The following is a 16,561-nucleotide window of genomic DNA, read 5'->3' as shown; positions in this document are numbered from 1 at the left end:
CTCAATGTCATCAATACACAGCTAAAACAAGACTCATGCATAAAGACTGATACATTAACAGAACCTGCTCCATGAGAAACATAACAGTATTTTCATGAACGACCCCATTGATCAAAGCAAGAAGCTCGACCCCAAATAAGGTTTATTTCTGTCACTTCACACTGAATATTTTATCGAGCATGGCGACCTTCATTCAAACTTTCCGGAGATTAAAAGCAAATACATCCCACTCTGTGTGGAATATCAATGTCAGTTCCAACCAGAGGCCGGAAATTCGAACGAATCCTGAGAAGCTGTTTCATGCTATGGATATGATTACAGCTCGTGTTTAACTTCAGCTGGAAAAACACATCGGTTGATTAACCGTCATCTTTGCGGCGCTGGAACTTTCCATGACACCCGAGTGGATTGTGAGTGGAGTGTCTGTGGTGACACTGGTGATGACCAGAGCAAATTCCGGTCAAATCAATAACATCATTAACATCGTTACGGTGTTTGTAGTTTCACGTGAGTGGAAAATGAGCTAAAACTCAACAGAAACCATTGATTTGTGAATTTCAACAAAGGCTTATTCTTCAACACACACTCGTGATGGTGATGGTGATCATGATGTCATCGAGTGATGCCCCGCAGGTCTGGATGTAGCAGGGTCAAAGGTCCTGGTTTAGGGCACTGTCCTCATTATCGCTGGACTCATGAATTATGTTTCCCCCGTCATAAAGCATCAATATTCTATAGCTTGTTTGTCCCTGTGTGATACTGCAGTAGGCTGTGGAGCAGTATTTGTTTTTAACCCTTTAACACCTAAGCCTCAACATGTCTGTTTGGCCTTTTTTTTTTGCTTATTGTACCCATAAAAGGGCCAGAAAATGTCCTTTGAGTAGGGATGTGTACTGAGGACAGTACCGTTTGACCAGAATCTTAACGGTAACCTGGTACCGACCCAATTAGGAATCAGTATACATCCCTAGTCCTAAACCAAACAAGTTCCTCAGAAGTGAGGAACTTCCTCATTAGGGCCCGGTTTTGGTCTCCAAGAAGACGACTGGTCCTGACAAGGCAAATAAAGCACATCAGGATTATTATTTTGTCCCAACACTGATCATTGTGAACATTTATGTCTTCTCTCAGTGGTGAACATGTGTTATCTTATCCTCCATCACCCCCTTGTTTAACTGCGCTGAGGTTAAGATATCTGTGGTTGCATTTGTCACACCCCTTCCACTAACCTTGATGTGTCAGATCTGCAGAAAGTCATGCCTCCCACTGGGCCTGTAACTGGTACATTGGCTATTTACAGAGAAAATTGCAGGTTTTGATTTACAGAGCTGGTGGGAGCACTTTGGGATCATGTCTCTCAAGCTGCAATGAATTCCTAAAGGAGGAATCCACCATAAAGAATGCCCCGAGAGGGGATCTGCTGCTCGGCAAACGTGGATATAAAACAAGCCGCCGCCGCCGCAGCAGCAGCGGGGATGCAGTATCAACCAAACCACACAATTCACACAGATATAGCACGTCATTTAGTTTCTAACATATATATGAATTGCCTCCGAGCCTCTTTACTTTTCTAAATCTCAATCGCTGAAATGTGGAGCTTATTGTTTCCAAGAAAAGGAAGAGCACAGAGGCTAAACTCGAGCTTTGTAGGCCTGAAAAAACAAAAAAAAAATGTTTGCATGTTTGCAGACAGAACATCTGTGCGTGCAGCAGTGGGTTGTTTTCCCCTCTAATCTAGTAAATTTTTATGGATGACCCCATTCTCTGTCAGGCTGACTGAAGTGGATCCAGTATTATGCTCCTCCTTGACTCCTAATGTCTTCTTTAATATTGACCCACCGTTATCTTGGACTCACACGCAATGGAGTTTATCCACGAGCTGCAGATACGTGCAGGGGTTGAATAAAAGGAAGAACATGCACTTATTATTTCTCCTAATTAATTCTGAGGAGGGACAAGGGAAGTGTGGGATGAGAGGTGGAGGTGTGGTCGCCGTTGTTTTCATCTTTGTGCACCGTTTAACTGTAAGAATTAGATTCAGTTAGGCTAATACAGTACACAGACTGTTGTCTATTTTACACATGAATGATAGTTGATCTCACTCCAGAGAGAGACAGACAGAGAGAGAGAGAGAGAGAGAGAGACAGAGCCTCTCTTGGCAAACGGTGTTCACAGATCAAAAACAAAAAGGAAAAGCCAAGCATCTTAACAGAGGAGCAGATAAAAGTGCAGGAGCTTAAAGTCACTGCAATTTGTGCCACCTTTTTAAAGAGCCAGCTGGATGAAACGGTTTGAAACCACGTTTACACCGGAGGTCTGCGCGTACATGATTCATAATTGACTGTATTATTTTTAGAAGTTGTTGTGTGTTTTTTTTACCACACCAGTGAGATCATTTCCCACTCAGAGATGTCGGTTTGTTCCAGAAACTTTTTTCCTTTTGTTTTGTGTGATCTCTCACCCTCACTTTCCCCTGGAATTCACCGAGATTAAACGGATTGATTTTTCTCCCCTCAAACCAGCACGGAGCCATCTTCCGCTGCCCTTTCTCCGATCCCTCCGTCTCCCCAGACATATTCAGGTCCTATAACGTCAATAATGTAAATGTTATCACAGCTTCTCTTCTCCTCTCCTCTTCTCTCCTCTCCTCTTCTCCTCTCCTCTCTTCTTTTGCCGTGTCACCATAATTGCCATGTCATGAACTGCGATGTGGTGGCTACAGAGGTGGGAATGCTGTAACCTCAAGGTATCCACGCTGAGTCACCACATACAACCACTAATACCAGGCTGGAAAGCACCAGACTCCTCAACACTAATGTCTTACTGAACTCCAGGAACTAAAGGGACAGTCGAGCAACTCTTTTCCTTCATCTCTTCACCAAGTCTAGATGTATTTGTGCAAACGTGTATGTGAGAGAATGAGCGTTCTCACAGGGGGTACTCAGTGCCTGTAACCATGGTTACCAGGTGGTCTGGCCTCCCTTGGGTGCCTATGTGATGACAGTGAAGAAAGAGAGAGGGAGGTAGAGATGGGGTGTGGTAGACTCTGTGCTACATCTCTTGGCCAAGTATATGATAATTGTATAAGAATTGTGTATTCTCCTTGATCAAGCTCTATGCTTCGTTACGTGTGCATTAAAAGTGTTTGTATTTGTATTTGGCCTACCTAAACAATAGAATACTACAATTGTCCAGCTTCTATCCATCTTCCTTCCATCGTCTTTAACATGCTCCACTGGCCAACCCCCCGCCCCCCCCCCCCCCGCCCCATCTTGCCTGGGGCCACGTTCACAAAGCCTTTAGAAGCCATTTCTTCTTAAAGGGAAAGGTTGGTGTTTCAGGGCTTGAACATGTTGCCCGTCGTCCCGAGGACGGTTTGATCTGCATTCGTAAGCATCCTCGCTCGCTCGCTCTCTAAAGGGAGCCAGGAAGAACAATAAAAACGTCTGCTGAGCCTCCTAATCTGCACTGGTAGCTATAAAAGTTCCTATAGAGAGCCTCTGGACGGGATTGATCAGCGCTATAAAAATGGAAACTGCCGTTTTTTCTACATCGCTCGCACTGGAGAACATTAGAGTGTAACACATGATATGGATGCAGTCAGTTTGCCTCTGATACAACAGCTCTGCTCTGCTCTGTGAATCCAGAATGATTTTCACCTCTTGTCGCTTTGTCACATTTAGACACATTAGTGTAGACGACTCTGTCTCTTGCTGCTAATCAGGGATTAGTCTGGAAATGTCATGAAGCCTCGAGTTTTGTCGCTCAGTAGCACGGTGAGGATATGCTGAACTGCCACCGTATCACAATGCAGTTGTCCTTATTGAACCATATATAAATGAATCCATCTTCACAACAGAATATTTCACTTCAAGCTTCATCCTTGAATGTTTTGGAAGTTTAAATGTAAGTCGACTCCTGACTAGGTCTCTATGTTTTAATATAATTTTATCTATTTATTCAAATGAAAAAACCTTAGGTCAATATTTTTGTCTTTTTATTACCGACCAGCTGTAAATAAAATTCAGGCAGCAGTTCTGTTTCCAACAGAATAACAAAGCAAATTAACTAGATACAAATTAAATTTGGTGTGGCAATTGTGATTTCAGAGTTATTTAAAATCCACTCTAATCAGCTCCTTCTAAACCCCACACTTACTCACAGTTTGGAATTCATCGACGGATGCGCAGTGCGCACACACATCACGTACATGACACACACCCCCACATAAACACGCAAAAACAGGAGAGAGACAATTAGATAAGGGCCAAGCTGATAGAAGACAGTTCTGCGTGCGCGTGTGCGTGCGTGCGTGTGTGCGTGTTAACAAGCAGCGCAGTTAAAATGATAGATCCTTGGGGCAGGAGACGCGGCTCATTAAAGAATTACACATTCACTTTGCTCTCACTCTGTCTCCTGTTCAGAGCAGCTGAGGCCTCAGCGCTTTCTTCGACACACTCTGAGAGAACACTGCACAATATCATCTGAATAAATATGTGCACGGTCGACTTAATATACATACAATACACACTTGTCAAGCATCTCCTCTTCACTCCCTGTGTGTTTGCCTCTTTTCCGTCTCCCCGTTTTTGTCCACACCTGAGCGAGTTTGTTCGTGCAGATCTGATTAGACATCATTAGTCTATCAGCGCTCCCCTCGGCACCGATGCCGCCACTCTCACACTTAACCTTTTTAACATACCAGGCTGTCCTTGCTTTGTCTATAGCCCCCCCCCCCCCCCCCCCCCCCCAAGTATCTAAATCAGCATTCACAGGCCACACACATCACACACAACACATCCCAGTGGCCTGCGTTTCATGTGCAACCTTCAACCAATCACGCTGCCGTGTTCATCCTCACATCCACCTCCAATCACAGGCGCTCCCTCACTGTGTTGTCTCCACAGTGAGAGTCTGCAGCAGCAGCAGCAGCAGCAGCAGCACAGCTTTTTCTTCTCCCCGTGTGCTTTCTCTAAAGGTTTGATGATTGCACTGGAGGCGGAGCTTAACCTCAGTGTGTGTGACCTTGGGAAGATGCTCCACCACTGAGTCAAACCTATAATTGTTGCTATAGTCGTTCGGAAAAACGACCTCCTGCCGTTAACCATCATTAACCTATGTATTAGGTTTTAGGCAGCATGACAATAAAAACATGATAACTGCTTGACATTTGGATTCTCACCAAGCTGCCGTCTGTTCACGGCTCTACTGTCACAACACTTTATAAAGAATCAGGATAACAGGAAAAGAATAAAGAGCTTCCTTAAACAATTGAATGGTGGTTGTTGCTTGTTCCCTCTAATTAGTTCAGAAAGAACTAAGGTTATAAAATCAGTTTAGTCACAAAAATACAACAACAATACAATAATAGGTATAATATGAAAGTGTAAACTATGTGTGTGTGCTGTACAATGATACAAGAGAGCAATAAAGAATCTTAAAAGCAGCTATAAGATATTTTAACATTTATTTATTTGGTAAATTTGTTGGATTTTGTTAAAATGCACTATATACTCAAAAAATAGCTGCAGTACAACCTGATGGATGATGTCACAGCTTCACATAATATTGGTCTGTGTGGGTTTTCATTTTTCCCCCTTTCTTACATAACAAACACCACTGTCTCACACTGTATAGGTTTACTAAAAATCATTGAAAACAAACTATCCACCGATGGCTCATTGATCGTTTTACCATCAATGCGTTCTTGTCTCATTGATAAAGTATTAAGTATGAAGAGATACCATACACGGCACCAGGACAGCAGAGTCCATTGATTGTGTTGGTCACTGTGCAACACCTTTACCCTTCTGTCTTTCGTTTGTTTCGTCTCTGTTTTGATTCATTTTATTGACATGTAGATATGTTGAAAGCACAGTACATAGCCTCCTCTTCCCTCTGTCTTTGAAGCGATTCCTGATCCTTTTACAATCCACCAGCGACTGTACAATGTTATCTACAGCTATTTTGTTACAACGCTCTTCCCGTACTCTGTGTGTATGTGTGTGTGTGCGCTTGTATTTTTGCCTCTTTGGGACCCTTTCTGACATAAACACTGACCTTGTCAGGACCAGCAGTCCTCATGGAGACCAAAACCTGCTCCTAACGAGACAGAATGTCATTCCTGAGGAAGTGGTTAAGTTAAAGGCAAGGACTTAAATTGTGGTTAGGTTAAGGTTCGGTTTAGGTATCAACCGGTTGTGGTTAAGGTTAGGGATAAGGCTTTGTGGAGGCTGTCCAAAGGAATGGATGTCAGTGCAGGGTCCGGAGAAGAATAGCTGCACAAGCCTGTGTGTGTGTGTGTGTGTGTGTGTGTGTGTGTGTGTGTGTGTGTGTGTGTGTGTGTGTCCTCCCTGGGGAGCTAAGGCTGAAGTAATGAAATGCTCATTACTGATTCAGCTGGAAATGCTAGAGATACATTTACACGCCTACACGTACACATGTCAGCTATCCAGATGCTTTTCAAGGTCACCACGCATAATTTTTTTCTGTGTGTGTGTGTTTGTCCGTTCAGTACGCAAATTGGAAAGTAAGAATATTGTGTGCATAATTTGGGCCTAAAGCAACATTTCAGCACAATACAGTACTCTGTCCTGGCCACACAATCATTAACACACTCCATCTTCTGCACTGACACACACAGATAGACACACAGACAGATATATGTATGCCCCAAGCCTTTAGCCATCCCAGGTAAACCTGTAATAACATGAGCCGTGTCAAAAAAAAAACGTTTTCATTGTGAACTTTCACACGAGATAATCTGCCAGAAGATTCTGAGTTTGAATCTTTGAGGAGTTTGTACGTTCTCCCCATGTCCGTGTCTGCGTGGGTTTTCCACCAGGTACTCCATCTTCCTCCCACAGTCTTCAGAGACCGAGTGAGGTTAAATGTACACTCGAATTTGCCCCGCAGGTGTGAATGTGAGTGTGAGCGCTTGTTTGTCTCCGTGTGTCGGCCCCTGTGATAGGATGACAAAAAGCTTGTAACCTGCCTCTTGCTCAGCAGTGTCAGCTGAGCCACACACCCAGGATCATATATCCCTGACTCGCTTTCATCAGTTCACCTTCATAAACGCACAGATGTATGTAATAAACACACACACATATTCAAACTAACTGCATTTTCCCACACAAGACAGTGAAGAATCTTGACTTCCTTGTTGAGGAATTTAAAATGCACTGACTCTGCCCTGTTTCACCCACAGGTCTGTGTGATCAAAGCATAGCTGACATGCTTGTGTGACGCGGCACATAAACTGTACAGTACTGTCTGCTATTATTAGGATGATGCTGTGTGGCCAGACATGAAGAATGCATGAAAGCGAAGCATATACACATGTGCTCAGGTTTGGGCATCAGCCCGCTAACATGTGGAATGGATACTTTATATACTGTTATAGATCAGACAGGATCACCAAAGTCTGAGCGTCATAAAAGGTGAAAAGAAGCTCAGGTGTAAATGGTTAATTTGACTGCATTTAGAAAAAACCTTAGAAAAGTTACCAAGTAGTAATCCAGTAATCTTCTGTTAACTGTTCAGTGTTTTAAAAAGATCTACAGCTTCTTCTTTTTTCTTCTTTTTTTCTCCATATGTCAGTTTTATGTAGCATAATAAACATGTGGGTTAATAGAATCGTGAAACTCAACCAGATTGAATAGCAAACTTTAAACAGTACTATAATGATACTGTATTAAGTGAGCAGTTTAAGGTTAAATGTAAGTTAATTTAATTAAATACTCATACATTGCTCACTGAAAAATCTATTACATTCCATTTTCGTAAATAATCCTTTTCTCTGAGACAAAACACCTTAAAATTACTGGCACATCTATTTAGTCTTTAGGTCCATTTATACTCTACACAAAAGACAGAGCCTTTTGTACGTATTTTGTGTTAATTTTATCTGTCATTGTATGCCTCGCAGGAGAGTTTACGATGACAGACAAAAAGGAGTAATACCGTCGGAAACCAGGGGGGCAGTATAGAGTCAATCTTCCATTCAGTCAGGAAAACAGCGAAGAGCCACAAATATTGAAAATGCCACTTGTCATCGATCTCTCTCTCTTCGGTAACACAATGATTACTCTAGTGTAAATGGGCCGTAACACTGTTGACATCCAGAAGCTGGCTCTACAAAGGTTACTGTCTAATAGGAGTGGGAATCACAGGGTACCTCACAATACGATACAATACGCCATACATGGTCCATGATATCAATAATATCATGACACAACGATTCTGACAATCATGGACAATCAAAGACAATCATATAGCGATACATCACAATATCTGTTTAACTGAAGAAAACTAAAAAAAGCTAAAAGTGCAGGATTTCTCTATTTATTCACAACATTGAGAAAAAAGTGCATAAAGTCTAAGTTTTGAACGTGAAACTCCCTCCTCTTCAGCCAGGTATCTTCTGCCCAAGTTTCCCTCATATTTCTCCTCTCAGTAGAGGTCACAGTGCACGTACTTGACACTGAACACAGTATATAACAAATTCATTAATTAAAATAAAGGATTGTTGCAAAATGCATATTTACATTTTATCTGTATAATTGTAATGCAGTTATTTATATATAAGTGTTTCACAAATTCACACACACACATAAAAAATTCACCTCACAGACTCTGTATGTGTGTGTGTGTGTGTGTGTGTGTGTGTGTAAAAAGCAGAGGGAGAGATGTGCGGCTCTGATTTATGGCCCCGCTCCATCTGCTTGGGACCCTTACTGTCACACGGCGCGGTAATGCCTCACCTGAATCCAGTTCCATTTTTATCTTATTACTTTTAGAGAAGCGTCTAAATTACAAAACCAGTGGTGAGGAGGACTCGTGTGTTTGCTTTGGGAAGGATGAGATGATGAATGAGCGTCGGGGGGTGTTTTCATCAAGCGCTCCTCTTCGACAGGTTACAGTTTTGCTCTGACTTGTTTTGGTTGCTCCGTGTAAACTGTCACATCAGCTCCACAGAGTCTGCAAAACAGTGATTGAATGTCGGTGTTAACGTGTTTGTGTCAAGTTGTCGGCGATTTGTCATAACACTGACCTAGATACTGCCATTTGCCACCGGTCGCTCTCGTGGGCATTACTGCAAAGAGTAGTGTGTGTGTGTGTGTACATGTATTTGTTACCTCTTTGGGACCTTTCCTGGTGTAACCACTGACACTGTCAGGACCATGCTTTGTTAAGTCTGTCCACTGTCTGTGTGTGTGTGTGTGTGTGTTCCAGGTATTACTCATGTTGTGGGGACCTACCACTGTTTCCACAGTCACATTCTGGGGACAAAAAGCAAGTCCCCATTATGTAAATGACTACATTTTAAGGTGAAGACATGTTGTATGGATAGGTTAACGTTAGGGTTAGGGTTAGACCACCTAGTAGTTATGGTTAAGGTTAGAGTAAGTCTCCAGACAGTGAATGTAAGTCAACGTAATGTCCTCTGAAGTCATAGAAAACCATATTTTGTGGGTGTGTGTGTGTGAGAGAGAGAGAGCCAGGCATGCCTCGTGTGATGTATTCGAGATTGTTGCTAAGAGACAAACATGCTGAAGGGCATGTAGTAGAGAGTGTCTGCTGCCACCCGCTGACACACTCACACACACACTTGTTTTTATATCATAGACATATTGCATACTTTAGCCCCTTACCCTGACCATAAAACCAGGTCTTAACCCTGAAAAAGTCCTTTAAAGATAGGTTTGTATGTTTTTTTGGACCCCACAAATCTATAATTACAAGCACACACATGCAACTTTAGATCCATGCTGTTTCGTCACATCCTTGACTCTAATCTTTGTTTTAGAATGATCAGTAAACACCAAGTTGACAGGTTCCCATGAGAAACTATGCCAATTGTTCATTTGGACTCGAGGATGATTCCTTGACAAAAGTTTTACCTCCTACACTTATTCAAACTTGACATTCAAAGACTACATTGACCTTAATGTGGTGAATAACTATAATCACTATAGCTGAATATAAAAGTCTCATCATTCCCTCTCAAGTACTGTGTGGTAAACGTATAAATTGCTTTAAAAAAAAAAAATACTATGTATACATCTATAGATATTTAGTCACACATATATAGCTTATCTTCTACAGTTCCATTGTAACACAGTGTTGAATTCAGTTTGGCATCATCTCATGCTACTTTTGGCCTAATTAACGTGACAAAACAAATCATCTTCCCGCCTTTAAATCAGGTCACTGCAAGAGAAAAAGAGAGACCACTTTTACTTTGACCCAGTTTTTAATAGAAGTCGCAGCTATTGCACTAAAATTACATATGAAACTGTTACTTTGTTGTCGCCAAGAGACCGTAATAATAATAATAATAATAATAATCATCATAACAATTATAATGGGATCCAGCTCTGCCGGCCGCCTTAGCAGGTTCACACCAGATGTGACACCAGGTTTTCACTTCTGACGGGAACAGATGGACAAAAACAGACGGCACAAACACACGCAGACTGACACGGCCATGAACTCAGAATGGTTCCATGCTGCTATTTGCCAAGCAAACACTCAATAAAGGACAGATGTCGAATTTGGTAGAGATTCCGCCGCGTGTAAATCATCACAATTATCCACACTGTCACTGCTGAGTATGTTTGTATTTTCACTTTTTATATGCTGTGTTTTCTTGCTTTCTTTATGTATGTATTATGTGGAAGAGTGTATGTGTGTGTGTGTTTTCACCAACTCACCTCATTCCTCAGCAGCTGAAAGAGGCTCTTTGTCTATTGTCCTGCAGGACAATGTGTATTGTAAGATACAGAATCAGATTTCTGCACATGCAGGTGTGTGTGTGTGTGTGTCTACGTGTGTGTAGACAGAGCATGTTGAGACGGAGCATGTCTGTGACAACACAGGTCAGTATGAAAACGCCACTGACTCTGTGGTTCACTTATTTCTCTGGATTGTTGTTGTTGTGGGGACCATAAACTGTTCACCGCTGCTCGTATGTTTTGTACAAACAACAAAAAATAGACACACAAATGTGTATTTGTTTGTGTGTTGTTTAGCTGGCGGGACAGTTTGTCTGTCTTCTGTCCTAATCTCCTCATTTACCAGAGTTCCTCCCATGAGGGACCCGGAGTCCTGCCAAGACACACACACAGACACACACACACACACACACGCACACACACACAAAGGGGCTTTAGATAATCAACTTAAATTCAATAAACATGTGAAGAAAGATTTCTTAAATCTTAATTGTTTTTCAAGTTATAATCAGGCACCACGTGTCCCCTCAGGCTGGGCTGCTATTTATGAAGCATGTGATTTGTCATGGTGCGTAACCAAGAATCCCGATCCCAATTCAGACGTGTCGCCTCCCAATAATAACCAGGCACCAGAAAATAATGTGTATCATTGTCACATATTAGAAAGATACAATTTGCTTAGTTTTGACAGCTTTACCCAACTATGTTTTCTCAAAATGCATGTTTTCCATCTCCATATTTATCCAAAAGCAAGTGCAAAAATACTGCGTTGTCACTCTACATTTGGACAATTTGTCTTTTTATGTAAGAGGCTAAACTAAAATCCAAAAAAGTAAAAAAAAACTGAAATCCAATCAATTTCACAGATAAAAACTCTGAAGATTGAATGTTGGTTTAAATTAGAGGTGTACTGATTTTAGCTGAACTTATATTTTATAATATAAACGGTGTCCAGGACCACTAGTCTTCACGTAGACCAAATTCTGGTCCTAAATTGGCAGAGCAGAGTAAGGCTAAGATCTGACTTGTGGCTAGCTTTGTTTAGGCTGCCCAAATGAATGGAATTCAGTGCACGTCCTGAAAGCTGCAAGAATGTGTGTGTGTGCAACCTCTACAGCATTCACGTTGTGTGAAGCTGTGTGTGTGGGCGGAGTGAAATCCATAAATCATGCCGGTCTAAACAACAACAAAACTTTCATAAATAATGCAATTAAGAGTTTTTGCAATCATAAAACTAAAAACAGACTCAACACAAGTACACATTCTTTCAATTAACAGACGCATTCCCAGAGATAATGCTTTTAGAGTGCATGTTTTTGTCATTTGCTTGATATTTTTACATTTTAATCCCTCAAATGTGGCCTTGTTGCTTGTAAAACTAGGTTAGTCAAATCTTTTATCTCCCACGTATGCATGGATATTTTCATTTGGCTTCTTTTCAAGGAGGTTTTACACATTTACCTGCAAAAAAAACCCAAACAAACAACAAACTCAAATATAGAAAAAAAAACACTTTTGGGGAAACATGACATTAAATTTGACCATTATTGATTATCTATCATACCGTTTTACTCTTACTCATCATATTTTTGCATCCGTTTAGGAGAAGAGACGGATGATTCATCCAGCGGCCAAAGTCCTGACACAAAGAACGTGGCTCAAGCTCCTCTTCCTCATCATCCCGTCCCTCCTCATCACCCCTCCACTCCACAGGTAGGTCACTCTCATTTTGAATCAGGGATTCAGGGCAAATCACACCTACACCTTTAAAAAATAAAATACAAAAATAGTAAAATGACAAGTATGCCCTTGGGGCAACATTTCTTTCAGTGTATGAATCATTTTTTTCCAATGTTAGTTAACTTTTCCACCTTTTACCATCAACTTTATGCTGAGCAGCTCTGATTAATTACTGCAGAATCCTGCTGAGCTCAATCAGACACAGCTCAGCTGATTATCAGTGTAGATTTACTAAATGCCAGTTGAAATAACAGTCATCTTAGTCATTAGTGTGGAGTGTTTTTGCTGTATGATGTAGCATCATCTCCCTGCAGGTCAATTATCCATACAAGAGCTTACATGATATTTGACAAAATTAAGTTTAATGTATATTAAACTTAATTTTTAAACAAACAGGTTTGCTTTCTATTAAAAACTGTTCAGTAACTAAGTCACTATTACTATTACTATTCAGTAATTAAGCTAGATCATGAATGTGTATTTTCAGTTAATGTGTTAACCTTTTTCTACCATTTCTCAGCAGGTGTCAGCTTTCATGATAACTTATCAGACATAGAGGGACCTTGCACAACTGTTTACTTTTTTTTTTTTTCACAAAAAAGCCGACAAAACCATCATTGTGTGTCTAGACTAGCTGGCACACTGTAAACTTGTGTCACAACTAAACTAGGACTTGGACCCAATCCTTCGACTCGGGAGACGAAGAAAAAAAATAAACAATCTTTTATCATGAAAGTGCAACAAAGAACCACTCATATGAGGGAAAAACTACTAACAGAAACAAGGGCTAAAGCTAACAAACAAAAACACTCTTTTGAGGGGAAAACTACGAGCAAAAACAAGGGCTAAAGCTAACAAACAAAAACACTCTTTTGAGGGGAAAACTACGAGCAAAAACAAGGGCTAAAGCTAACAAACAAAAACAACTAGCAAAAACAAAGGCTAAAGCTAACAAACAAAAAAAACACTCATGAAAGAAAAAACTTCTAACAAAAACAAGACCTTGACAAAGTAGCAAACGTAGCAAAAAGTACAAAACCTAACGAGACGGGCATAGAACAAACACTGACAAATTATGAGAAGACACATTTTGACATGACAGGGGTTACACTGGCAACAAAGGAAGACGCAGACCATAGACACACAGTAATGGGGAACAGGCGTAAACAATCGGGGGGGGCGGGGAAAACAATCAGACTGGCGGGAAAAACACAAGGGGAAGGGGGCAAGTTACCTGAAATGAGAGGTGAGGGAAATTTCAAAATAAAACAGGAAACCACAAGACATTGACACAAGGCAACTAAACACATTGGATTTAGCAGACTTACAATAAATGCATTTTAACATTTGGGTACAAACAAGAGCTAGAAGTAAGTAAGTGCTTCAAGTAAGCCAAACTATAAAGTGCTAGTCATAAGTGCGATGTACAAGAAAGTGCTTCTTTTTTTTTTGTCAACGTCGTTGTCTTACTCGAGGTAGAGTCGAAACACAACCAGCTTACTTGGTCATGACAACTTGTGCCAAACTGAGCTGAAGAGATGATACTAAATTGTACATAAACAGCCACAATTACAAGTTAACAGTGTACCATCTCACTATATGTTCAAAATTATCAGCTCTCGGACGTAACCAGTCTGAGAAAACAGGAAGTTTGTTTTGTTTTTAGGTGATAATGAACATTTTCCAATGATTACTTTGTAGTTTAAGGGGAAGTCCACACATTTGTTTTGTAAAAAGCCTATATTAATTGTGCAGATGGATATACTGTAAACACAACCATTTGTCTGTCTGTCTGTCTGTCAGGTGGTTGTTCGAGGCTCTGCCCACACCGTGACCTTTAAACCTTTACCTTTGACCACGGTGACCTTGCTGCTCCTGCTGCTGCTGTCCATGTGGGACCGCTGAGACACGGACCATGAGACGGACAGAAGAAACTGAGAGACGACCACAAGCTGTATGTTCTGGGGTGGTGTTTGGTATTTGGAGTTTTTTTGGCAAGCACAGCTGAGCCCACTCTTGAGTGGAGCGGTGACGCAGACTGTGAATTTGTCACAGTTGCAGTGGCACAGTATGCATTTTTACCTGTACTTACCTCTTCAGTGGTTTATTTGTATTTAACTCTAACAGGATAGGTTGCACAGCACTACTTACTTCTTTTTTTTTTTTTGAAGAGATATGTAAATAAAAAAAATATATATATTATATATTTATATGAAGAGTTTCTATAGATAACGATGGCTTGATGTGTAAATAGAGATTAATATAGAGCAGAGTCCTTTGGACAAATGTCCCCCACAGAGACGGTGATCTATGATGGCTACAGCTGAAGACACTTTTTGAGTGTTTACTTTTGAAGTAATCTCAGAATACTGCCCTGAACTTTACTGTAGCTGGAGAAGGAAAGTAAGGCACTTACTAGGCACTTACTAAGGATTATGTCATGTGTTCACAGATGTTTGGTTTGGAGGTCTTTGCAGATGAGAGAATCCCTTTTACACAAACATGCTCTTTTATTCATCCAAGCTAGTTCACTTTGTTTCTATTACTGCAGTTAGTCTGCAGAAGAATTTAAATATCCTCAAAAAAAGTCCTCCTAGGAGAGTTTTGACTCCTCGTAGTCTGTTGTTTCTAGTTCTGTTAATACTTTTTAAAGTAGTTGTTTGTAAAATGAGTGTTTTCTTCTGAAGATGCACAGTGGGCAAATGTTTTAAACGTCTACATGGAGATATGTTATCTTGTGGCTACATGGAGCTGCCATTAAAAATATGAGAAAGTAACAAACAGCAAAAACACCTAGTACAGGAAAAGGCTAAATTGTATGGCCTTTACAGGAACAATACTCTGCCTGAACAATAAATAACTCAAAAACATCAGTTCATTTCATTCATTGCAAATTCATAATTGTGGTCTTTGTTTATAAACACATTTAGAGTGATAAGACATGGGGGCAAATGCATTCTTTTATAATATTTCCAACATTGTAAGTACTATTCACTTCAGAGCATGAATATCCAAACCTGTTAAGACCCAATGTGGCCGGGTTTGGACAAAAATCCAGAAATCATTGTTGGGCTTGAGTCGGGTTGCGTTATATCCGTTGACATGGTGATTTCAAATATGGCGTAAACATTTAATGTTTAACAAGTCAAAAGTGATTGCTCTAGTGTTTCTGTTAAGAACGGGGGTTTAGTATTTACATTAGTACATGATCTCTTCCTTATCCGCCACGATTACTCAAAATAACGATGGTTGGATCATGTAAGTAGTTATCAGCGGTTAAATTTAAAGGAAAAACAATTTTATATGTTCATAAATGCTGGCGATAACTCATGGTCTGTATTTCTAAAGTGCTTTTCTATCACTCACTTTACACTGTGACTTTGCCATTCTTCCATTCACTCATTCACACTCTGCTACACAGTCATCAGAAACAATGTGGAGTTTTGCCCAAAGACACGTTGGCATGATGACCCGTGGAGCCAGGAATTGAAAAACCGCGACGCTGAAAGACGACTTGTGTGACGTGTGTGTGGTGCGCGTGTGTTTGTGGGGCTAGAAGTTGCTTGATTAATCCCAGAATTACCCTTTAGGTTTCACTGTGATTTCAAAGGGTGGCTTATCACCAAATGTATTAATTAAAACTGCAATGAGATTTTATATATATATGACAGTAAAAGCCGTGTCTCTGAATCCAGTGAAGGCAACACTCGACTGAGGGAGTGATCAGGACTGAGCCGAACCCAGATCCAAACATGAAAATCAAACATAATTCATTTTAATTAGGATTATCAAGGCTTTTTGCCTCTCTAATGAGTCTCAAATGCCCCAAACTGCTTACAACCAAAGCTGGAATACTGATTAAACACCAGCTGAAGGAAACCGTGTGCCCTTCTTTCAGTGAGCGACTGACGTTCTTGTCATATATACGTCATGCTGTGCTGCATGTAACGACTAGCTCAGACACATGTAAGACCTTTTTTCTCCTCTAAGCCTTCACGCTGGATCATGTTACATTTTCATTTCTTTTTTTTGTGTGTGTCATTGATTTTCTGCTACAAAATATCAAAACTGTCATGAAAGCATCT

The 16,561-nt window shown here is 40.7% G+C and overlaps 1 protein-coding gene across 1 annotated transcript in view; it reads left to right on the top strand.

Annotated features, from left to right (window-relative positions):
• LOC131465106 (glypican-5-like) overlaps positions 1-15,349 on the top strand; it is a 48,836-nt gene extending 33,487 nt beyond the window's left edge. Inside the window, exons 10-11 of the mRNA XM_058637453.1 lie at positions 12,340-12,449; positions 14,280-15,349. Coding sequence (XP_058493436.1) covers positions 12,340-12,449; positions 14,280-14,381 — 212 coding nt within the window. The 3' untranslated portion in view covers positions 14,382-15,349. The remainder of the gene's footprint in view (positions 1-12,339; positions 12,450-14,279) is intronic.
• Positions 15,350-16,561: the final 1,212 nt, after the last annotated feature.

The sequence above is a fragment of the Solea solea genome, chromosome 9 (genome assembly GCF_958295425.1).
Source record: "Solea solea chromosome 9, fSolSol10.1, whole genome shotgun sequence".
NCBI lineage: Eukaryota > Metazoa > Chordata > Actinopteri > Pleuronectiformes > Soleidae > Solea > Solea solea.
The sequence above is the reverse complement of the archived record's forward strand: the minus strand, read 5'-3'. Positions and strand labels throughout refer to the sequence as shown.